General features: G+C 35.7%; 1 protein-coding gene and 1 long non-coding RNA gene across 5 annotated transcripts in view; one reads left to right on the top strand and one right to left on the bottom strand.

Moving 5' to 3' along the window:
* Positions 1-25,074, bottom strand: part of LOC134211975 (semaphorin-1A) — a 597,712-nt gene that overhangs the window by 96,602 nt on the left and 476,036 nt on the right. For all 4 annotated transcript variants that reach the window (XM_062689410.1, XM_062689412.1, XM_062689411.1 and 1 more), the window contains one exon: positions 21,509-21,704. In XM_062689410.1, the coding sequence (XP_062545394.1) occupies positions 21,509-21,704 (196 nt within the window). The remainder of the gene's footprint in view (positions 1-21,508; positions 21,705-25,074) is intronic.
* On the top strand, positions 16,802-17,804 carry LOC134216068 (uncharacterized). Its single transcript, XR_009980464.1, has 3 exons — positions 16,802-16,896; positions 16,956-17,035; positions 17,535-17,804. It is a non-coding gene; the product is annotated as an uncharacterized LOC134216068 (long non-coding RNA).

Genomic DNA, 25,074 nt, shown 5'->3' with positions numbered 1-25,074 from the left:
AGTGGTTAAGCTCAAGGGCAAACAAGATGAACTTTACCCGTAAGCTTTTAAAAAGTGATATGTTTTCTTGTGAAATTGAATGAAATTGAAATGAAATATTTTTGTTTTGATCAATTTGTCTGTTAATTCTAATGTAGCACTTCAATAGTCGGACCCTGTAATGTTAGTCATGTATGTCGAGATCAGAAACCTGTTCCAAGGACATCGATGGATCAGTTTTGCTCTTGAAAGAAGGGGTCAATTAAAGAAGTGAAACATTAATTTATTAAATGATGTGAACTGGTTCCCAGCGAAAGTGGTACATGTGGTATATTGAGTACATTTTACATGAGACGCATTTTCACAAAAACTTCAAATAATAAATAAAATTTGCTATTTACTTGCAATTTTTGAATTGGAAATGGTTTCGACTTTCCTAGGCATAAAAGTTTCATCGTGTTAGCCTCACGATATACGAATGCAAAAATGGTAACTTGGATTAGAAACCTCGCAGTCAATAACTGTGGAAGTGCTTAATGAACACTAAATGGCAACGAAATCGTAATTGTGATATTGTATACCATAAATTAAAATGTGCATATCTCCATTATATCTAGTTGTCAGAAATATTTTGTTCGTTATTCTATTAAGCTCTCTGGAAAGCTTTCTATTTCCAGATCTTTGCAAAAAACTGAAAATCGACAAAAATGGTTTATCTATTACATTTCTGGCAGCGCTTCATGTATTCTGAAATAAGAAATGAAAAATTTAGATTTAAGAGCAGTGTTTCATTACGTTATCAATCTTTGTTTTAGCGACATCTTAGCAAGTCTTTCTAATTCTCACAGAAATATAGAGTAACATGATAACAAATACTTGATACGTTTACCAGCACAAAGGAAAATACTTCAGACGACAGGTTAAAACCGAGCCATGCAAAAGAAAACACAAACTCCGAGTACGACCAACGATGCTTTGTGCCATGCAAATACCCTTTCGCAAATATTGAAACCATGTTGGATGGATGCTCACTGCCGGTAGCAGCGGGGGAAAAGTTTCGAAAGAAAATTGAACAAGGAAATAGTTTTGGAATTGCATTCAGGAATAATAACAGAATGCCAGTGGTGAAGTCGACAACGAGCTCCAAATTCCATCGGGAATACCTTTCTTTCCGGTTATTTGTCCACACTGCATGAAGGGGGAAGATGCCATTGTACCAATGAAATTATCAGTTACGTCTTTTGTCTCACTATCTCTAAGTTTTGCTGCTGCATAATTGCTTTAGGTACTTGATTAACATATTGAACGTACGATTCAGGTAGATATAATATTAAATCAAAATGGTGAAAAAAATATTGAAATAATGGCAAACTACGCGAAATGAAGCCATACCGGGACACATCTGAATTAGTAGTAGTCAGTCATTACACCCGGAATTCACTGTCGACCTCTTTGATATATGCAGTTAAACAATATGCATTTCGAGAGAGTCTAGTGGTCGAAAACAACAACTAAATTTGATCCCAGCTGCCTAAATATGCTTTAATCCAACAAATGACGGCAGTCATCATTGCTGTGTCATTGTAAATCCTAGATGGGGGACGATACGTTAAACCTCTTTAGGCTTAGACAAATGAACGTTCTGTCCAGCATCCGCAAATACAATAGAAACCGGAGGAAAAAGAAGAAGGAAAAAAACGACGCCATGATCCACTTTCGCCTGACGAGATGCCTTTGTTTGGCACTTGGTCCTGACGGTCCTGGCCAACAGACCGACCATTCTTCTATCAGTCATTTACCTGTTCCACAAGCGTTCATCATGCTGCCCGACTCGGCGGGCGAGCCGGTTTCATTTGAAGCGAGCTTCGCACCGTGGTGCTCCACCTCTTTCGCGTCGGAAAAATCAGCGCCAAGGATTTGCGATGAGATGGATATCGTATCTGTCTCTGAGTCAGTGCTTTCGCATAGCTACTGCCGTTCTATTGATGCTGGTCTCCGACGTTCATTAGAGGGCGAGCGGGTAAAAAAATGATAACAAAAAAGACAGAACAATGCTGGGATACTGCAATCACTTTGACATAGTCTGGCGGATAGAATGATGGGTCCACATAAAACTGACACACTTGGGATCCAATCGAGTATGACGTTTCTTAATGAAAAAGCTGGATTAGATCTAGTTCACAATATATGAATTAGGAAAAGGTTTATGTTAATATATCAAAGTTACTCTTTATGTGGCAAAAATAAGTATGGATTTCCTATCTGTTCGAAAGAAATCAGCTATAGTATAAGTATTTCTCCACAATAAATTGATTGGTTTTGCACCCGCCAAACTACAGTAGAATAACTATATGGTGTGCTAAGTCGATGTGTCTATCTCTATATGCACAGAAGAAAAAGCTAACTCTGGGTTAGCTGCTCGCTGGGGGATTAACGAGAAAAGTGTTACAACTCTCAGAACATAAACCTTGTCATTTACAGATGAAATCCCTTTTGAACAATCACAACCGTTCACATGGAGGGTAGAAGAAAAATTACATCAGAGAAAAAATCAGATATATCACACTTAATAAATATGACGTGTAAAACAGCATACATATTTATGGTGAAGCTTTCATTCATGTGAAAATGAGATGGACTGCAATTCAATAATTATCTTCTCTATATAATAAAAATGAGTTGGTCTGTATTCGTATTCTTCATTCCTTCAGCAGATATGTTCGTTTTCTTTTTCGACGGGTTTATATGATATTCTCTCATGCGAAAATCACGAGTAAAGTTAAGTGAATCGTGGAAAACTAACATTAAGAATCGTATGGAAACTTCGCATGGGCAGTTCTGAAAAAGGCCGGGTCGAATAGTTATTAATAGTATTAACTGAAATATAATTAATATAAACGTGCCATTCTACACCTGCCACTGATTTCTGTGAACCATCCCATTTATAACAGCATAATATTGTAAAGTAGTTTTTTAACTTAGTTTTCTCAATAACCCGATTTACTCGATTTCACATTTTTTTTACATCGGTTCATTTTTCTCTCCATTCTCTGGTTCTGTCTGATTTGGAAAATTAAACTGAAATTAAACTTTGAAGGGTCATTTCAATATTCAACGAATAACTTTGCTCAAAGAGCAATATTATGTTTGACAGATATAGAATCATTTTTCATCGATGTCTTATTGATATCGCTGGTAAGCATCAGCCATTCCTAAAAAAAATACCTTTATAAAGATAAAAAAACCTGCTGGGTCAACTAGTTTTGAATCAATTTCGCAATTCGCCTACAGTGCCCAATTTAGAGATGGGCAAAATGGATCACTTCGATGAACTGATCAGACCTAGGCCATTCACTCTAATGATTCGTATCTTTCGAGCGGATCGGATCCTTAGAACAAAACACAAGAAGAATAAACAATGGTGAAACGGTTGTCATTCAGGGTCACATGTTTGGACCGCACAAATCGATCATTTTTCTCTACGCCGGCACCATCGATCCACCACATTATCCAGAAAACATGGAAGGATGAAGAACTGCCTGCCGGCTGGTTGGATGGCCTCATATGCCCAATATATAAGAAAGGGCACAGACTAGAGTGTGTCAATTACAGAGGGATCACCCTTCTGAACTCGGCGTACAAAATTCTGCCGCGTATTCTGAGACCGCTTGAGAAGTCCTTCGTCGGCGAATATCAGGCAGGTTTTCGTGAGGGATGATCAACGACGGATCAGATGTTTAGCCTGCGGATGATCCTTGATAAATTTCGTAGTAATTTCGTAATTTCGGGAGTACAACTTGCAGATTCGCCATTGTTTCTATGATTTCAAAGCAGTGTACGGTTCAGTGAAAAGAAATGAGCTATGGTAGATAATGTCCGAACATGGTTTTCCAGCGGAACTGATTAGACTGATACGTGCAACGCTGGATGGCTTGAAATCAAGTATTCGGATTGCAGACGAAGCATCAACCTCGTTTGTGACCTTAGACGGGCTGAAGCAGGGTGATGCACTTTCGAATTTATTGTGCAATATTGCACTCAAGGGCGCTGTTAGGAGGACATCGACCTCATTGGAATCGATCGCAGTAGTGGATGCTTTTGTCCCACTGAAGAGGGAGACGGCTATGATATGTGGCCCATTGTTAGGCATTTTAGAGATGGGCAAAACGGATCACATAATTGAACGGATCAGATCTGGGTCATTCAGTCTAATGATCCGGATCTTTCAAACGGATCGGATCTTTGGATTAAAACGTAAGCTGAATGCAATATGGTGAAACGATTGTCATTCAGGACTACACTTTTGACTCGTACATTCAATATTTTCACCCCTCTCACACTCACATATGCTTGTTACATGTTACGTTGTATTCGGGTATTCTGTCTAGCTAGATTGCACCATTGATGATATATGAAGCAATAGGAAAAAAATAAAAAAAGATAGGAAATTTGCCAAAATATTTATTTTGTGGAAAATTTTGTAATTGTTTATTGCTAATATTGATTTTTATATGGAATTTTTGTATTTTTTTTCGTGGACCATTTTGATTTTTTTTAATGATATAATTGTAATTATATATGTAATTATGATATAATTGTAATAATTTTAAATAATATAATTATAATTGCAGTTTTTGTTTTTAAAAGCGCTAGTTTATTGTTGTTTTGTGGAAAATTCTCAATTGTTTGTAGAAATTGTATTTATTGCTCATACCCTGATTTAAAATTAATAAAATATTCTGTTAAAATTTTATTTTACTTATAAAAAATAATGTTGTACTCAAATTCAATTTGAAATAAAAAACAAATATTGCAAATCAATACCAAATTTTCAAAACAACTTATCTGCTTTTGTAAGTACTATCAGATTCGTTGAATGGACGTTTGAATCTTTGCATGCAAAAGCAGATAAGTCGTTTTGAAAATTTGGTATTGACATGTATTGCGGCCCGCTTCAACAGCTCAAAATAGCAATGCGGCCCTCAATAGTAAGCATGCTGGGGACCACTGGGCTAAACCATTAACTCTACCAAGACAAAGTACATGGTGACAGATGGAGATAGAGGAAGACCTAGTGGTGTTGATGTTGAGGTAGTACTTGATGGAGATGTGTTTGAAGAATTCGTTTACCTTGGAACGCTTGTGACACGTGACAATGACGTTTCCCGTGAAGTGAAAAGACGTATTGCTCCGAATAGGGCCTTCTATGGATTACGTTACCAGCTTAGGTCCCGCAACATGCAGACGGAAACGAAGTTTGCTCTATATAAAACTCTGATTCTACCTTTATAGACATAAATCATGGACGTTAAAAGAGGCGGACCGCATAGCTTTCGGGGTTTTCGAGCGAAAAGTGCTGCGTACAAACAAGAAAATGGTGTGTGGCGCCACATCGTCCCTACATGCCCGGATGAGCAGCCAAAATTTCCTGATCCCGAATCCTAAGCCCTATCCATCCTTAAATATTATAAACTAACCTCGAGTCACCACAAGTACGCTGGCTCCTACCCCTCTCTTACTAACTGAAAAAAATGACATAGATTGTATATATCACAAAGAAACATGGCTCCGTAAAGTGTTATACACGCCTGAGCCTACCAAATAAACGAACTTGGAAAAAAGTGGTGTGTGGCGCATAAGCATGAATCATGAGCTATAACAAGTATACAAAGATGAAAATATTGTGAATAGTATAAAATACGGCAGACTGCAGTGGGCTGGTCACTTAGCGCGAATGTCGGAAGAAAAAATAGCGAAAACAATATTCAACAGAGAACCAGATAGGGGCTAAACGTTCGGGGATACTGGACAAACATCGTCAAAGACCGACGATTATGAAGCATTACATTACGCCAGACATTTGTTTCATTTTAATGAGAGAAGCTTGTACAAATTATTCGCAAAATTAGCCATTCACTAGTACGTGTCGCAACCTTCAATCGTTGCTCCAATGCATTTGATTTTCATCTTTCCCGGTGTGTTCTTCGAAAACGGTTTGCTACTACTCCAAAATACAAAAATTAAAACGGGTCTTCCATTGATTTTTCATAATCATTATGCTTATTCAACAATGAATGATTACCTTTCTAGGAGAGATCGACTATGATGATTATATTTGAGGTTATGGCTTTCAGTCTTATTATGCTCAAAAAAGGGTTTTACGTGTTTATCCGACGTTTCGGTTACATATATTGTACTTTTATCAAGGAGCTAACTAAGTCCCGTTTTATTGTTACATTGTCTTTAACATAGAAAAAAAAATCTTCCAAGCATAATTTTGAGGCCTGTTTCATAGGCACGACAAAAAGTATGTTTGGATTTTGCAAAGGGCAAACAATAAACAATGGCAGGGAGTGGTTTTAGTGGCTGCAATCTTCCAGCAGTCAGAAGGTAAGTTTATATACATTTATACACTTTGAACATAAGCGAGGAGATTGTCGAAAAAAATCAAGGCATTCGGTCATTACCAATCTAAATTACAGCTTCCGTTTTAACTTGCCCTGGTGTACCTTATCGCATAACTTTATTAAACATTTCCAATTTTTAGCTATCTTGCTATCGTAGAATAAATGTTTTACCAATACAGCCTTGTAGGATAAGGAAATTAGAACACCAGCCCTATCGAAAACTCATTTATACACTATGAACATACGGGTGTTTCATAACTGGTTTTCTGTGATATAATAAATAATATCAACATAATTCACAGTTCATTCAGTCGAAAGGAGGATATTTTTGGTTGAAAAGAGGAACTCCACTCTTCCTCTTTTCAACCAACAAAAGGGTAGCAACAAGTACGGAAAAAAGAGAACATGTCCTCCAAAAGGATACCATCTGGTAAGCCTATCCGTGGGGCCTTTCGCATCTCAGTGTTAACTGTTAAGAGCCAGTTCGCGAGAAGCGCGACCTCCTCTTGTATCGATGTACTTCAATTTGTCTGAAATTTTCATTTAGCAAATTTTCAGATTTTTACATGAAAAAATGCAACAACTTTTGGAGTCCGATTTTGTTTAAATTTTGCATGCATTCACTGCTTAATTAGCACTTTATGCCAAATGGTTTACATGGATAAAAAATGTTTACTTTCGGAGAAAATGTGATTTTGCGAGTCAATTTTCCAAAGAGAATATTTTTACCAACAGATCTAGGACTCGGAACATCTATTATGCCATTGTCCGGCAATTTTTAGGAAAAGAATACAGTTCTCCAACAAGGGGCTGATAGAACCCTCTGAAGTTTGGAGAACAAATCCCAATATGGTAGTACGATTCATCAGAACCATAATACCGCATTGGGAAGACGCTGGCAGTCAAGGTGATGCAATTGCTCTACATAGCAATGATGCGTCAACTTGACAAAGCTATATCAAATGGGGCATATATCACAATAGATCTAACTAATGGTCGCAGTGATTAAAATACCCAATAAGGAACAAAACAGGATAAAAAACTAAACCAGCAGGGCAATAGAGCAACTAAAGAGCTTTCATTTGATTTATATTTCAGGAGCACCAACTCAAGAACAACCAAGAAAATTAGATTTTTCTGCAGCTCATTGTTTTTTTAAGCCAGCTCTAGAAAATCGCAAAACTTTTTCTATTCATGTTTCCGATTTGGTTAAAACTGTAAATGTTTCTTTATCTATATACATACAAAAAAATATTTGGTGAAATTTCAGGATTTTTCATTGGGGTGAGGGTAAAGTAGCCCTTCAAAAATAAATATAAAATAAACATATGTTTTTGCGAGTTCTAGCAGAAAATAATCAATTATTAAAATACAATTTCTTCTTCTTTCTATTTCATCTACAATTTTCGTTTCAATAGATACCTTCCTTCTCTACTTGAAAATGTATGTATTTATTGTTTTCTTATTAAAATGAAAAACGTGTCTGTTGATTCAAAAATTGACCCGTGATGACGCTTTTTTACATTCACATTTTTTAACCTTTATTTAGTCTACCTCCAATTTTAGCACGTTGTGATCCAATGTTATCACGCAAAAGTTCAGTTCAATCAAAGTTAATTGCCTATATTCCGGGGATTAAACTACCCGACTTGGACATTAATTTACAATGTTGTGAAAACTCTTATATGAATATGTACATTATGTGGAAGATATTGATTTGAAAAATGTATTGGAGGTTACCACTTTCCCTTCGATGGGACTCGAACCCTACAGTGCGCTAGACTGGTGCTTTAACCAGCTATGCTACGAAGGACCTCCGTCAGATTTCGCAACCTAGCGGCTACTGAATGAGCTCGAGATTCCCAGGAAGGGAAAGTGGTTACCTCCAATACATTTTTCAAATCAATATCTTCCAAATAATGTACATATTCATATATGAGTTTTCACAACAACGAAAAACTTTTTAAACGCGATCCTATTGTAATGTGAGATGGGATAAATTATTGACTTTTTTCTATTCATGAGTTAGTTCGCAGTGCCTTTACGGTTAAAAGGCTCTATTTATCTACATCAACTGTCGTAGATCGCTATATACAGGTAGTCACTATTTGCAGAACCATTTTCAACAGATTGGCTCAAAGTAAATGATGATGCCTTCTCACTGATTATACACAGTGATCATGTTAACACCATTGTTTCCTATTGAAAATTGACCAAATCGAACTATTAGTTCAAAAGTTATGACTGTATTTCTAATTTCAATACTTATACAGGAATAATCACCTTTTTAGCACTTATGCTTATCCGATTCGATCATCCTATTCAAATTGCTTCAATCGGAGGACGGGCTCTTCGCTCCAAATGAGGGTTTGATTTTATTATTATCTGTACCAACATTCTTCTGGGAAGAGATTTTCTACATATCCCGTGCATCTCGCTTTAGTGACTCTGCTCACTCCACCTATTTTTGGCCCTTCATACAGGAGTTTGATGAAAAATAACAATCTTTCAACCAGGATCAAATCTATTGTCAGGTATGACCAGTGCTATAGGCAGGTGCCTTGTTACAATAGACGGAAGTATTATAATCATCATTAATACCATCATCTTCTGCACTTCCGATTTTCTTGCAACAAGTTGTGTTCAGCAGACAATTTTACAATGAATATTAGGAGATGTGAGGAATAAGAACTTTCCACCTATTTAAGTAACAATTTCAGACTTCTGTTATATGCTTCTCAACCCTTTTGAACGAATGGGAACAGCATCATCATTGCTAGGTGGATTAATAAGAAATTTTTATTGTTCTATTCCATGGTTTCCCAAACTGTGGGTCCCGACCCCCAGGGGGGTCGCGAGCGGATTGTTGGTGGGTCGCGTAGAACAAATATTAATTGCAGCTCGAATGCCGAACCTTTTGATCATTTTTTTTAGGAACATTATTTCAAGTTCAAACCGCATTTTGTTTTAAATATTCATCACCACGCTATTTTAGAAAACATTTATGCCTAAAAGCTGTCCCCTTAATGAAGTAAAATAAAAACGCTAACTTTTTGACAAACAATATTATGTTCGTCATTTCTTGATTTCTCGCTTAACTTTTCAAAAGGACCTAAGTAACATTTTTTCATGAATTAATTTGAGTACTGCAATCAAAAGCTTTCATGTTTTTCTGTTGATTGCGACTTAGGTCCTTTTGAAAAGTTAAGCGAGATTTGTACATATAAGGTAACGTGAATATTTTTTATGTGGAAGAAGCCGAAACAGATGACATTCTGATTCAATTAATGCTTAATACTACTTGGTAAAATGCATTTTTTCATAGGTGGGTCGCGAGACATATAGAATTTTGCTAGGTGGGTCGCATACCCAAAAGTTTGGGAAGCTCATTCGTTTTGGATTGCGCATAACTTAAGTATATAAAATTACAGTGAATTTCACTGGAAAAGTTTTAAAAGCGTAAAAATACAACACTTTGGAGAGTTTTGAAGCAAACTATCAAGATCAAAAGAACAAATCGATCAGGAGATCTGCGCATATTCCGTTCAACAGTTGGCCATAATATTCAAATAGAAAAGAAGAAGGGCGGTTACGTTTATCTAATTATGTGTCATTTATATTTCTCGGGTACTTATTCAAAAGGACGTATGTGATTTTGTAAACAAAGATTCAAACGTTGTTTTCTCCACTCTGATAGCTCTCCCACGCAAACCATCACCTCGGATGGGTAGGGGGAGGCTTCGGCTACCAGTTCGTGGTGTTGGTTTGCGTGGAAGTGCTATCGGAGTGGACAAATCGACGTACGAATCTTTGTTTACGAAATCACATACGTCCTTTTGAATAAGTACCCGAGATTTGAAGGTCTATTTTATTCCATGTCCTCTATTTTCTTACATTTCACAAAAGGACAGCCCCATATAAAGGTGTGGCCAAAACTAACAAAAGGCAATTTTCGATTTGGGCGAGTAAAATGTGATGAATACACAGCTTATAACCTATATTTCTATAATCAGGACGGTTTTTTTTTATAATTTTCAGGTAGGGGTGGGGGGCGTTCAAACTAATTCCTCCTAGAAATTATATTTAAACGTTTTTTGGGGAAAACGGACAGCTTTGCCATGTTTTCGTCTCAAAAGTAACATATTTATATAACATATTACAAAGCTCATGCAATAGGCTTGATATTGTAATAGGCTTGATATTGTAATAATAGCTCCGTCCAGAAATTAGTTTTTAGTAGTTTTATAAAAGCATATTTCACGCAATATTTAACGGACAAAACAGTTTGGTACCCCGCAATACCCCGCAGTAAAGCATAATGCACTACACTATTGAACTCTTAAGCTTTGAGGACCATGAATAACATTCTGCCCAAATTCACCATTTTGTGATACATGAATTTTAAAAATTGCCCATTTTTGCCTTTCTCGTATACTAAGTATACGTAGAAGCTATATGATCGCTCTAAAAGCATTAAAAAAGCCAAAACACTCATAGTGTTGTATACCGATCGACTCAGTTCGAAGAATTGAGGTGATGTCTGTGTGTATGTGTGTGTGAATGTCTGTATGTATGGGAGCAAAAATGGTCTTAACTCTTTTTTAAGCACTTACTCTAAACCGATTTACTCGCAACAAGTTTCATTCGTCAGAGAACGTTGTTCCATTGTTTCTTATTAAAAATAGGCTGGATCGGACTATGGGCTCAAAAGTTATGGACAAAAAACTTTTTCTTATAATGTACGAGAAAGACAGCATTACCGCTAGAGGGATTAATCAGGTGTTTTGGTAAGCTTCTTATTTTTCAATTTTAATCTGAGTTACTCAACAATGCCACTTTAATTGAATTTGGCGACGAACACAATTTACATAACATTTTAAGGGGGATGGTTATGTCTTAACGTTGCGCATATTTCAAGAAAAAATCATCTATCATATAAAAAGCGTTACGCGGTGAGAAGGGAAGTTGTTCAAAATTTACAATTTTGACATTACTACATTATAGGAGCGAATTATAGATTTAACCATAACGTGTCATAACGTGTTGGATGAGTAGTGTGTTGAATAATTCCTTGGCACAATACCTTTTTATAATTATGAAAAAAATCGTAACGAAATATCAAATAAATGAAATTCCATTTCGTTGATGTCACAATATGACGCTAATTGAATCTGTTCTACCCTTCTTTGTTGGTTTAATAAGTTCTACTCAGTGAATTTTCAACACCAGAAGCTGATAGTGCTTTATTGATCTTTTTAGGAAATCTGTGTTGCGTCCATTTGTCTGTGATACGAATATACAGTTTATATGACTATTAGTATTTTATCCAACATCAATCAGGCTTATTGCTAGCCAAAAGTGACCAAATTCCGTTGGTTTTCTAGAATATAATAAAAATCGATACTATGCCGGGAATTGACCCCATACCTCATTGAAGGCTCAGAAAAATATTTTTCTTTTCTATCTATGTTTTTATAATGAATACCACTGTTTATTGCAGGATTCATAATTTTGGCCAAAAATACCTCCTTTTTTCCTATTGTGCATTTTACCAAATATTTTATTTTACATACAAGAAGAAACCTTGAAAGTGTTAGCCAAATCGTTAAACATCAATACAAGTAGGGTCGCGAATCTCGCGAGCTAGATTTTAAATAAAATATGCGAAAGTAAAGCTGTTTTGTTTATCTGATATCCTACGAGTCTAGTTATTTATTCTAAAAATACATTCCCTTTTGAAAAATAGAAATTTTTTTCTCGAAAAAGTCCATTTTCTCCAAATGTATTCACTACCTAAAATATAAATAAAAAGAAAGACTAAAATGTATGCTATTTACAATGGTATTTAAATACAATGCAGGCCTGGTAGCGGGTCACTTTTTAGTGACTTGGTCACTTTTTTCAGGTCAGTCACTAAAAAGCTCAAGTCACTAAAGTCACTTTTTTTCGGCAAAAGTCACTATTTTTAAGATGGGCACAACGGATTAAGAATCTAAATATATCCACAAAGCAAATAGCAGACTCTTTTTAAAACTATTAAACTCTACACTTTATCAATTAAACTGTTGAATATTCAGATTCATCTTTTCAATTTTTGATACATTTCATGTTATTTTGGGAAACCATTATTGAGCTCTAATGCTCATTAGTTTATTTATTTTCGAATAAAAATGGAGAAATTCGCATCTCTGCCTGATACTGCAATGAAATTTTTACTTTGAACAAAACAAAGAGTTTTTTTTTTGCTGAGATATCTGTCATAGTAGCTGAGAATAAACAAATAATTTGCTAAGCTAACAAAAATCATTTATTCCGGAATGTCAGTATTTTTGTTTTTGCTCCGCGGATTTTCGCCGAGCTGCAGAAATAAGTGTGTAAGAATCCCCCATAGAAAGATTATTTTCCATAAATAATGTTTTCGTAAAGGTAGCCTCACATCTCGGGAATCTGGTCCACGGATTTTCCCCATGTATTTTTGCATATGCGATGTTTTCGGAATTTGAGCACGGAAAGTCCCGGTTAAAATACACGTGGTACAAAATCTGGCGGAATAGTTTCCCGAGATGTGAGGCTATCTTAAGAAGCAAAATTAATGGTCTATCGACATCTGCTTCGATAAATAGTTAAGAATTTTCCATAATATATTCTGATGGCAATTTGAACATTTGAAACTGCATAAACTTTGGATATTCCATCTAGAAAAATCGTGAATTTGTTGGCTGGTAGCTCGAACTTTTTGTTTAGGCTTGTTTAGTCCTGCAAACAAATATTTAGGTTTCGAAATTATTCTTGGGTTTCAGATTTATAAACTTTGTTAGTCAAATTAAATCTATGGCTAAAAATTCAATAAATAAATTTCTATTTAAAAAAAGTGCCACTTTCACACACAAGCGAAGATTTTCCGAATAAGTTAGAATACATATTGAAATAAACATTATTGAACATTATTCTGTATGACTTGCTTTATAGTTGTAATTTTCCAGTGATGAAGGGGTGGAAAATAAAAAAAATAGATCGAAAAGAATCAAATAAAATAAACTCATCAGATCTCAATTATCATAAGACGGTCTATTTCATTTAATTCCGCCACTTTACAAACTTTGATCAGTGTTTCATACTTGAATCGACGTCGCTACTGTTGAATAACTTATAAAATAAAGACGTCTTTACTGTTGAGGTCAATATACGACATACGTATACTTGTAAATATTTAAAAGTAATGGAATTAAATTGTTAATGAAAAGTGTAGACTTTTTGAATTTGTTGCTTCCCGTCAAAAAAAATCGCTCAATCGATTCTTAATTTTATTTGAAGTCAACTCTCCCAAAGAACACATATTTTTTCACGCCTAAGTATTTTTAAAATTTTTAAAAGTGTTGTTGTTTAAAAATTGGTCCGATTTTGAACGAACGTCGGGTGAATTTTTCAGGCTGGTTCACACGTGCAGCACTTTTTCGGTTTTTGTTTTTGGTTTAAAAAATAGTTAGAGGCTTCAAAAAATATGGGTTCTTTGGAAAAGTTGACCTTAAGTAAGCCAAAGAATCGACCAAGACAATAAAACGAGATACAATTTTTGACATTGAAAGGTCAATTGGAATTTTTTGGTAGTAGGGAAAACATTTTTTTTTGAAAATTATTAACTTCATATTGAAGTCAATTTTTGTCACTGCAAATTAAATTAAAAGTCACTATTTGGTCACTTTTTCTGCAGCTGAAAGTCATTATTTGGTTTTTTTTTCGCCAGTGTTGGTCACTAAAGTCACTATTTTGAGCGGTATTGATCGCTACCAGCCCTGAATGGAATCGGGTTTGAAACATCTATCATTTTTGCGTGATAAAATCGGATCAAAACGTGCTAAAATTGGTGAATGTCATCGCGGTAAATTTTTGTACGTATCTGTTGAAATGAAAATTGAAGATGAAATAGAAGGAAGAAGAAATTGTGTTTTTATAATTGATGAATTTTTGACATTTATTTTTTAAGGGCTATTTTACCCCATTCCCCCCAAATGAAAAATTCTGAAATTTTTCCAAACCTTTTTTGTTCTACGCAGTCAAAGAAACTGACAGTTAGTTTTAATCAGATCGGAAAACATCAACTTTTAAAAACTGGCTTAAAAAACAATGCTGTAGAAAATTTTAATTTTCTTGGTTGTTCTTGAGTTGGCACTCCTGACATATATATCAAATGAAAGCTGTTTAGTTATTTTATTGCCCTTCGGGTTAAGTTTATTATCTCAGATTTGTTGGTAAAAAATATTCCCTTTGGAAAATTTACTATTTTTTCTCGTAATATTACATTTTCTCCGAAAATAAAAGATTTTATAACCATGTAAACCACTTGGCATAAAGTTCTAATCAGGCAAAAAACTAACAAAAATTTGAACAAAATCGGACAATCACCACCAAAGTTATTGCATTTTTTCGATTTTGTCATTTTTTTTACATTAATTTTTGAAGAGCCGTTTTATCCCACTTTCCCTCCATGAATAAATCTGAAAATATGCAAAATGTCTTATTTTACATAGGGTAACCGGCGGTAATGTTGGCCCTGGATGTAACATTGGCTCATCACGCAAGGTAATCAATATTTCAGCGATAATACGTCGATTTGTAGGAAGATATTAACCACTGCTTCTTTAGAAATGTGTATCAAACATATATATGCTTCATAACTCTAGATTTATACACTTCTGAAACTATTAAAAGCTATTATCTTGCGCGAAAAATCACTTTGACTCGGTTTTTTAGCAGTCATGTTTCGTTGACTTATGCAGGCTGGCTGTGCTAGAGTTTTTCTTTTGCCCAATAAAAGAGTTTTCTGAATGAACATACCTGCTTTCGCACATCAGATGAATGGATAACAACCACACTATGTCAGCTATCATTTTTATTTCACAATTTCCATTAGTATAGCGATATAATTAACCAAAACTTTTTTGGACAATACTGGGGGCACCCGTAGCCAAATGGTGGCATGCGCTTTCGATTCGTAGCACTACATTAGTATAGGTGAAACTCTAAAATCAAAACATTCTCACCAATAACCCGTACTGGAGAAAATAACCGAAAGCTGCAGATAGTATATCCGATGCTTGCGATTAGGTTGCTAAGATTTTTTTGTAAAAACAGGTTAATCCACTCAGCGGTTAAGTTTCATTCCCAAATTACATAACGCTAAACTCAACCCACACCAAGCCTTTAGTAATGCTTCATGTATGGTAGGGTTCTGAAATTTATAAAGTCCTTAACGCTCAGACAAGTACCTTCCCACAACCTAAATCGACATATAATTTGTAAATGGGCCCTCATGATGCTTTTCTCGAATCACGATATAATCGCTTTCATTCGCAGAACAGAAAAATAATTGCCTACCTTACGGCTTCCAAACACGATTCATGCAAAAGCGATTCAAGCATCAACCTTTCGTGGTTCGATACACCATTTTCTTCATAATTTCGCAAATAAATGATTCAATTAGGGTAACCGTACCCTTAGTGGAGGTAGCACCAATAGTGGAGGTAGTGGGGTTTTAATGAGATTTATCATATTTATAGACTTTACAATGGTTTCAGTTGATGCATCGTGCTTTAAATATCCTGTTAAATGCAACTTACCTGAGGATTTTGCTGAAAAAACTATTGAAAACAATGATTTTCCTTAACAAAATTGACTCCCTTGCACCTATAGTGGTGCAACTGTACCAATAGTGGCGAGTCTCATAAGAAACCAATGGATAGCACCACTATAGGAACCAAAATTATTTTTTACCGCCACTAAAGGAACAGTGTACCCATAGTGGTGCAAGCAATATTTGGTAATAGCTGATGATAAATGACATCTATCTCTTCTTTGTTAGCAAATTTATTAGTTTATCTATTGACTAAGATAATAAAGCAGTAAATTTCCCATAATAATCAATTTTTAAAAAATATTTTCTTTTGTAGATCTACTAATACCTCCACTATTGGTACCGTTACCCTAGTGTAAGAATATTTAGTTTTATCATCTTTCGCACGAATCCTACAAACATTTTCTCATTTAATAATGGAAAGATACAATAGATCGTATGTTTCATTAGATAAACATTCAACGTCATTTCATGTGAATAATTTCAAGTCAACCCGAATAGAAATAAATTGTACGCCGAATAGTTGATATTATTAGTTTGCCATTCCGCTTGTAATCATCATAACGTATATGATATATGTGCAATTTTATGATTAACAAAAATAACGACTCGATCATATACAAGAATTCACAGATTATACATGGTGTAGTAAGGATTACCTGATATCATTTTATTTTAAACGTATCTTACCATAAATATTTTAGCTATCTTTTCACCAACACAGAAATAAGGTGTTTTCATTTTCAGTGTAATTGTGACAATTTCTTTCGGCAAATGTTGTTCGGGCCAACTGCCATTTAAGTTTTTTCGCCAGCAATGTGAATAAAATGCAATATGTATTGCATTCTAAAATAAAAAATAAATTGGTTTAGAATACATGTAAGTGGACTCTATATCATACGACGTAGAAAACTAACATAAATATTGTTTATTTTCAGAAATACGTATACCTCCTAAGATGAAAATAAGTACGCTATTTCATTATCGGATTCGGCTGAACCGCGGAACGTTTGTGAAGGTAAGAAGTCTATGATAAACCACATTGAATCTATATGACTCACAATCGATCCGATAACCTTTCCCATCAAATTTTTGTATTCGTTAAATCATTTTATATTTTTGATTGACTTGCAGGCAACATTTTCTATATTGTTTCAATCATTTTTTTTTTCATTTATTTATGTGATTTTTCGCAAAGAACCCGAGAAAGAGATTACATTTAAGTCCAAGAATCGCCTAAAGGCCCAGCTACAATGTTAAGCACAGCGTCGGGTTTTTTACAGTTAACCTATATATTCTGTCAAAACGCGCCGCTGCGCTCACCATTGTAGCTGAGCTTTAAACCTATTGAAACAGATAAAAATGGAGAGAAACGGCGATTTTTGATATTTAAAAAATCTCAGATAACCATTTGCAAGCAGAATGGCTTGCTATTATCAAGAAGTCAGAACATGAATGATGCTCAAAACTCCATATACATATTACAGACATTCATTTTTTTTTGTCTTCTTTTATAGGAACAGGAATGCAGCACCACCGGAAAAAGCAGATCCTCTGGACATGGGCAAAGATTCAGCACCAAACAAAAATCATTCCAGAGGTAGTTTTTTGCTGTTCTAAGATATAATTGTGAAAATTTGAAGAAGCAATTATACAAGAAATTTTAACTTGGTAAGCAATGATTTATCATGCCATAATCATTTTATTAGGCAATTTATTATCATTAGGCAATTTAAAAAAACCGTTGATATTTTTTAATAAATTAGGAAAACTTTTTAATAATTATATAAGATAATAAATAAAATATGATGAAAACTTGTTTTGTGTTCAATTATTTTATCATAAACTGAAAAAACACAAAAATGCTATTTAAATTATAGCATGAATCATACTATTCTTTAACTATCATATTATGTATCGTATTTCGTGAAATAATATTATACGTACTGTAATTCGGTTATTGTATAATTGAATGCTTATTATACACCTTTCAATTTGAATTAAGCACAAAGCATACTATCGATCATCTACGTTGAATACAATTATAATCCAAATCATCACAAGTCAAAAAAACGATGATAAACTAACGATATCTGGTAAAATCGCTTAACAAAAATATATGGAAAAATTGCTCTTATTGAATGGTAACGATACTTAACGACCCGTTCAGTGTATCGTCCAAAATCAAACTATTATAGACGATATCGTAAATATGATTCTTGGTATAATTATCGTTCGATATTTTTAATGATTCCATTAAAACTTCAATAACAATTCTTTATAATCAAATAACGATAACCAGAAAAATAGTGGTATAATTTCATTCTATTCGGGAAATTACTTGACAAATACATCATAAGGCCGATACAAATATTTAAAATCCATTTTGTCTCCCCCCCCTCGGATTTTTTTTGCCAAAAATAATATTTTGAGGGGCAACAAAATAAAATTCGGATAATTTTGAGGATTTTCAAAACATTCTTTAACAAATCCGAGGAGTTTTCTGATTTTTTTCATTTTTTTCATGATACCGAAAAAATATTCTTTCAACTGGGGAAGTCGAAACACGTGAGAGTTTTGAAAGGATTCACACAGCTGATCGATATAGAGAGGAGTGTAATCAAACGCACGTACCAATAATGAAACTTCAATGCAGGCAGAGTTAAAAACAAGCATCCGATAATTGTATTTATTAATAATTGTGTAATAATATCAAGTGGTTGGCACAGTTATAACTATTTAGGCACAGTACAAAGCAAGGAATTGCCTAGAATAAGTTTTACAATTGGCTTTCTTCAATAGTGCGTTATGCATCATCCCCACCTAAAGCATTGTTTACGTTTTGGAAAAAAAAAGTTTCTTTGAGAGTATCGCGAGAGCAAGAGCAACACAACTGCCATGGTTTCAACTGGCAGTAAATCTCAAAATTATGCGGCAGCCAATAATTAACGTATGCAATTTGTTTGAAGGCACAACATGAGGGCTAGAGCATGTGGCCTTTTTGCAATTGCAGTTTTTAATACAGTTTTCATTTTTCTAAACTTCTTCACTTGCAAATATGGTAAATATTTGGGAAATAAATGATTCATATAATAGTATTTTCGTTAGCATGTCCTTGGTAAGCGTGCTATTGGGGGAAATCTGAAACGCACTCTCACAATCAGTGTGGTAGTATTTTACATGCAACCAATTAGAGTTCACGCTCAATAAGATGATTTGATTTTCTCTATTTGTTTGCATGCTGCCTTTATTCAACGCAAGCAAATTGACTGGTACTATAAACAGCAACCCATCTTTATCTCTCGTATGTTCGAAATCAACAATCACTCGTCCCAAGTGGGCTGAAAAATTATCCACCTGATAGGGACAAGGATGCCGACGTTTTGTCCATTTCTCTCGATACTTTCGCTGGTTTTGATGAGATATTGCGGACATTCATCGTTGTTTTTTGCTATTTGGCGTCAATACCAAATGTAAGCAAGCCGGCTGGTGGAATAATTCTGGTTGGAAATGCAATATATGAAGATTTATAACGATAAATGTGCTCAACCGTAGCATAATGGGCCAAGGTTTGAGCCGTTACCCTATATGAAAAAATCCTGAAAATTCCAGACAAATCGGAGAACATCACAGCAACGTCCCTTGGAAATGGGTTCGCGTTTCTCGCGAACTGACTCTTAAGACGCGAAACTACTAAGCAGAATATAATGAAGCAAGTGCTTAATTTTGGTAATGACCCTGTTGACCAAAGAACAATTTGTAGGAATAAGCATAATCACATCCGATAACGTTTGAGGCTCATCGATACTAAATGTGAAGTAGTTATTCCAAACCTCATCGACAACAATCACAAATATTCATTCAACATGAATAATATTAACGTTAGTCGATTACGCTGAAGATTGTGGCTCTTTGTTTGTTTTCATATCCATTATGCAGAAAATCCCATCTTACGGCTTTTCGTTTCATCTTATCGGAACCGGCGAAGTAGACAAGCACCGGCGATATTTTGTTTCCTGCAAAGCGAAATAAAAGCAGCTCTTTGATGTGTGCAGTACAGTGACGCAAACCGTTTGTTAGTGCAGCGAAGCGCGTAACCTCAAATCGGCCGATTTCATCGATTCTTTGCCAAATCAAGAACCGTGAAGCAAAGGCAGTAGACACAGTATCCAGTGTTGTTCTACCCTTCCGTACGCTGGATTAAACTCGAAGCCGTCGTTTTTCCACAAAATTTGATCTCTGTTTTATCGCTGGAAGGCTGTTTTTTCTCTTCAGTAGTACGACGGATCCCTGCAACCGGGGAGCCATGGGTTGTTTGTTCGCTGAACGAGAGCAAGTTTTGCACCACATGTGTATGAATGCCAGGAGAAGAGATGGGTGATTGAGATGAAGAAAAAAGGAACAATTTGAGGCCAGGGCCATAGTGTGCCCAGCATCCGAGAAGAGGACATTTGGCAAGGTACCAACGAAGCGATCGTAATCACGTTATCGTAATTGATTTCCTAACCAACTTTATTTTCGAATCTGTCCGGGATGATAGAATGAGGATTGTGCGATATTTGTGTATTTTCATGCTCAACTAGATTTATATTAACGATTATAATTTCTATTTTGAACGAGAAAAATAAACTTCTATTACAATTTTCTCCAATTACATTCAAAGCATATGTAATCCGTAACGAATGTCCGTGCCAAATTGGATGCACAACTGTATGTACGTCTAAATCATATTATGGAGGAAATATTTGAAGTGCTCTTGCCATAAATTGGCTTACACATAATAGGGGCCTTGCGTAACCGGGCCCTACCGGAGCTCTACGGTTTGTGCAATTCAAGCTCCGAATCGCAGGAAATGTGAAGCTTTCTCCTTTGTTCTCACACGGATGGACGTTTGGTTATTCAAGATTTATGATAAGAAAAGAAGGGATATGTACACGATGCGAATGCAGATGATGCTGCAGATGATTTCTCAGTTTCAGTATGGGATAGGTCGAAGGACGTGTTTCTTATCCTTCAGACAGAGAGCGAGAGCAAATGCAGTGCCCGGAAAAATCAACAATTGCATTATTTCGTACGTAGTCGTTGTCGTCTTCATAGGGATCAGTGTTAATCATAGAAGGGTGCTTCCTTGGAACGTGACAGGATTATCTGAACAACAGAGACAATAACTGATATCCGATGCGACATCGCTTGTGCATTAGAGCATGCAATTTTCAAACAGATGAAAGCTGATACAGTTTTAATATTCGAAAAATATGTGACAGACTGCTTTTTTCAGAGTTTGAATATCCAGACGTTCTGAAATTCAGTTACGATATCTTCCAAGAATGTGTGGGAAACATAACAAATCATCCCAAAGCACCATTTTCCGTCAGATTTGAAAAGAATTAATAAATTGCTAATAAAGTTTTATAATAAATAAGAAGAAACCATTATGATTTTACCTTTGACTCTTGGTGTACATCAATATTAACACGAATTCAAAACTCACCGACAAAGGCAGCCGTCGAGTTGTGGGCCGGATCGTACGGACACACGGCCTGACCGGGTTTCTCCGACTCGATTGAGTAGCTGTTTCCGTTGATCCCGTACATCCGGCACATCGGACGGAATGCATTGGTGCCGCAGCCGAGCAGCGTACCGGGCGTGGGCAGTGCCAACACGCGGATATAATTCTGGCAGAGGTCCTGTGGAATGGAGAAAGAAAAAAGAGAATACCATGAAATAATAACCGTGAGTGATGGGAAAACTCAGGTAATTAAAAATAAATAGCGCTGAAAAATGGACATTTTTTGTTATCATTTTGGGGGGACTTTGCCTTCTATACTCGCTTTGAATTAACGGTCTTGTTGAAAGGATTTCCTAGTTTGCCCCCATCCGGTGCTCGAAACGACTAACTGCGCTTCGTTTCCAGCATGATGGTGTGTATAATTCAAAATTTATGATGTTTTTGTCCGGAAAAAATGAGCTTGCCCAAGAGGTGGAAGCATGGGAAGAATAAATCACTGACTAAGCTGCTTTCACTAATTGAGCTGATGGAAATTTGAAGAGACGACTCAGAAGGAATTGGGAAAAATGAATTCAAAAGGGTTAGGATTTCGCAGTACAAGGGTATTTGTAATGAAGTGAGAATATTTTTCTCAATAACATTACTCAGAGTGGAGTAAATTTGAAAGAGTTTGGGATTAAGTTTGTGGGAATTTTTGATGTGCTACGATACCGGCAATGATGGAGCTATTTTTAATGTATTTCTTCTAGTTCCTATATACATTATTGATGTATAAATACAGCTGCATTGAAGAAAACGTGCTATAATGGAAAACCAACATTAGAACAGTAGGAACATGACTACATTTTACTCAATTTGCTTGGAGGCGTGTTTAAATAGTGTATTCTTCACATCGCGTAATTAATGAAATAGTTTAATGGACATAACATCAAAATACTTCAAAAACATGTTCATTCATTATTTCATGGTTTGTCGAGCCACGCAATGTGGCGCGATAACAAAGTATTTGATTGTTTTCTGCAGTAACATGATGTATGTTCCAGATTTATCATATTAAAGTTCATTTTTCTTAATTGCAAAAAATAGGATAGAAGGTCTTTCTAATAAAGACAATAATTGATTTGATAAACTAATATCAGACAACACCAAAATACCCCCGTTCCCCTTCTACTTCGCTAATCACCCGCCTGAATGAATACTCACGTGGATCGATAGGCCCTTCTTGGCTTTCTTTCGACCAAATGGCAAAAATGAACAAACTTAAAAACGACCTGGCAAATTGGTTCCGGACATTGAAGAAGAAAATGCACCGTGCAGTAATAAGTTGCTGGTGTGGTTACCGAGCCGTATCTGTCCTGCACTGACATCAAGTTTCTTGGTGCTAGTGGGTTCAAGAATAGGGCCATCCCAGTTGTCCAAGTGAATGATGTTTTTTTTAAGTGATGATGTTAGACAAATAAACCACGTGTCATCTGATGACACTAGAAAAGCTTTCAGATTCGAATCGGGTATCCTTCTCCGTATCGACTGAGCTATTCCGGATGCTTCGATCAGCTATACCGGTGGTACCGGTATTATCAGCCAATTTTGAGTACCGAAAATACAATTATTAGAGACGGATAAATAACTATATTTTCAGTATTACAAATTTTAGCTGTCAGTATGAAAAATCTTGAATAGTTTTCACCTACATATATCAGCTAAATACTCACCGTGCAAAAAAAAAACAGTACAACAATCCACATGAATGAACTTTTGCACAAGTAAGCACAGTTGAAGACGTTCAGTAATAATCGATCATCATCTCATTAATCATACGTGTCTGTTTAATTGTCAACGACTTTTTTCTTTAACGAACATTGCTTTCATCGTCGAGAATTTTCAGATCACCTATGAATAATTATTTGATGCAAAATTATGCCCATTTTGAATTCGGAGAAGAGCTTGTATTGGTGACTGATACCAAAACACAATGGAATAGCATGTTATCCATGCTTAAGCAGTTCTATGAGTTAAAAAATTCTGATCGATTTGAAGCTTCAATCCAAATTCTACTCAAGTGATGATGATTTGTTGGCGGTAGGTGAAATGATTCAAGCCCTCGAGCCTGTTCAAGCTGCTGTGCAACTACTCTGCCGTGAGTTCTGCACTCTATATGAAGCCTACGTGGTGATATAATTTATATTGGAGCAATTACTGTACCGCTCATAAAAAATCTACTCTTCCGCTGATTTTTGGTCGCAACGAAAAATACACGCCAGATAGTCGCCTAAGAAAAACATACCTCCAGAAAAAAGCTACTTTGATATTTTTTAAAATTTGGTCGCCACGTGGTGCATTTCGGCGGTGAATGCTTGGATAGCACGTGCTATTTGTACTGCGGAGAAATTTTTCACATCTATGAGAGCCTTGAAAAATGATCACGAAAGTTGTCATTTTGTTGCAAGGCACATATCAATACAAGCCATACAAATTGCCGCCAACCTATTCGATGCTGTCAAAGAACAAGTCCAAGAGACGGCTCTCTCATCAGAATACGCCGATGTTTTTGCTTTTCTGATAAATCGACAGAACAATTGATCAGAAAATATTTTGGGATTTTCTTCAAGACATCCAGAGCTACTTTGATTAAGCAAGTGGATGAGATCTTGAAGCTTCTAATCAAAGCAAGACAACGACCACAACTGACGAGTGATACGAAAGAAATGCCTCTATGAATGATTTTTTCTGATTTATTGATTAAAGAACAACTCATGAAGAGACTGCAACAGAGCAAAACACTTGCGTTGCCAGTGGCAACTACGTTGACGCCAGAATCCTTGACACTGATTATGAAAGCTCTTGGAACTATTCATCCAACTTCGGTTGAACCAGAGATTCCATTCTCAGCAACTAGCAACATTGCCAACAAAATCCAATGCGAATTGGAAGATGAATCGCTCAGTATGTTATGTCTACTTAAGTTTCACTTTTTCCAGCTCAACAAGCAATGATTTTAACAATAATTCACGGGTACTCATTCAAAAGGACGTATGTGATTTTGTAAACAAAAATTCAAACGTGGATTTTTCTAATCTGATGGCACTCCCACGCAAACCAACACCACCAACAGGTAGCCGAAGGCTTCCCCGGTGAACAACATGCGGAGGGTTCTCGAAGCATGGAACACAAATAGGGTTGAATTAGCCATACGCGATAGATGATTCAACTTTTGTTAAGGAAGTATGCACAATATGCCCCTCATAAGCAAATATCTTATTTTAATGTTGATTTCATCCGAAACAATGTATTTTCGAAGTGTTTATCATTAATCTAACATATCAGCCATTATATGGTCCAATAATTTTTAAGACAAACCAACAATATTACAAGAAAACATTTTTCTTCCAAAATTGTATGATGATGATACCAAAAACAGAAGAGAAAAATGTGACAGAAACTCGATTGAAACTACAATAATGTTTAATTGAAGAAAGCAGTCAATCAGCGTTGAAACAACAATTTCGAATATTGAAGCAACAAAATCCACATTGTTTAATGCGACAACC

This window comes from Armigeres subalbatus, chromosome 2 (assembly GCF_024139115.2).
Source record: "Armigeres subalbatus isolate Guangzhou_Male chromosome 2, GZ_Asu_2, whole genome shotgun sequence".
In the NCBI taxonomy this organism is placed as follows: domain Eukaryota; kingdom Metazoa; phylum Arthropoda; class Insecta; order Diptera; family Culicidae; genus Armigeres; species Armigeres subalbatus.
The sequence above is the reverse complement of the archived record's forward strand: the minus strand, read 5'-3'. Positions and strand labels throughout refer to the sequence as shown.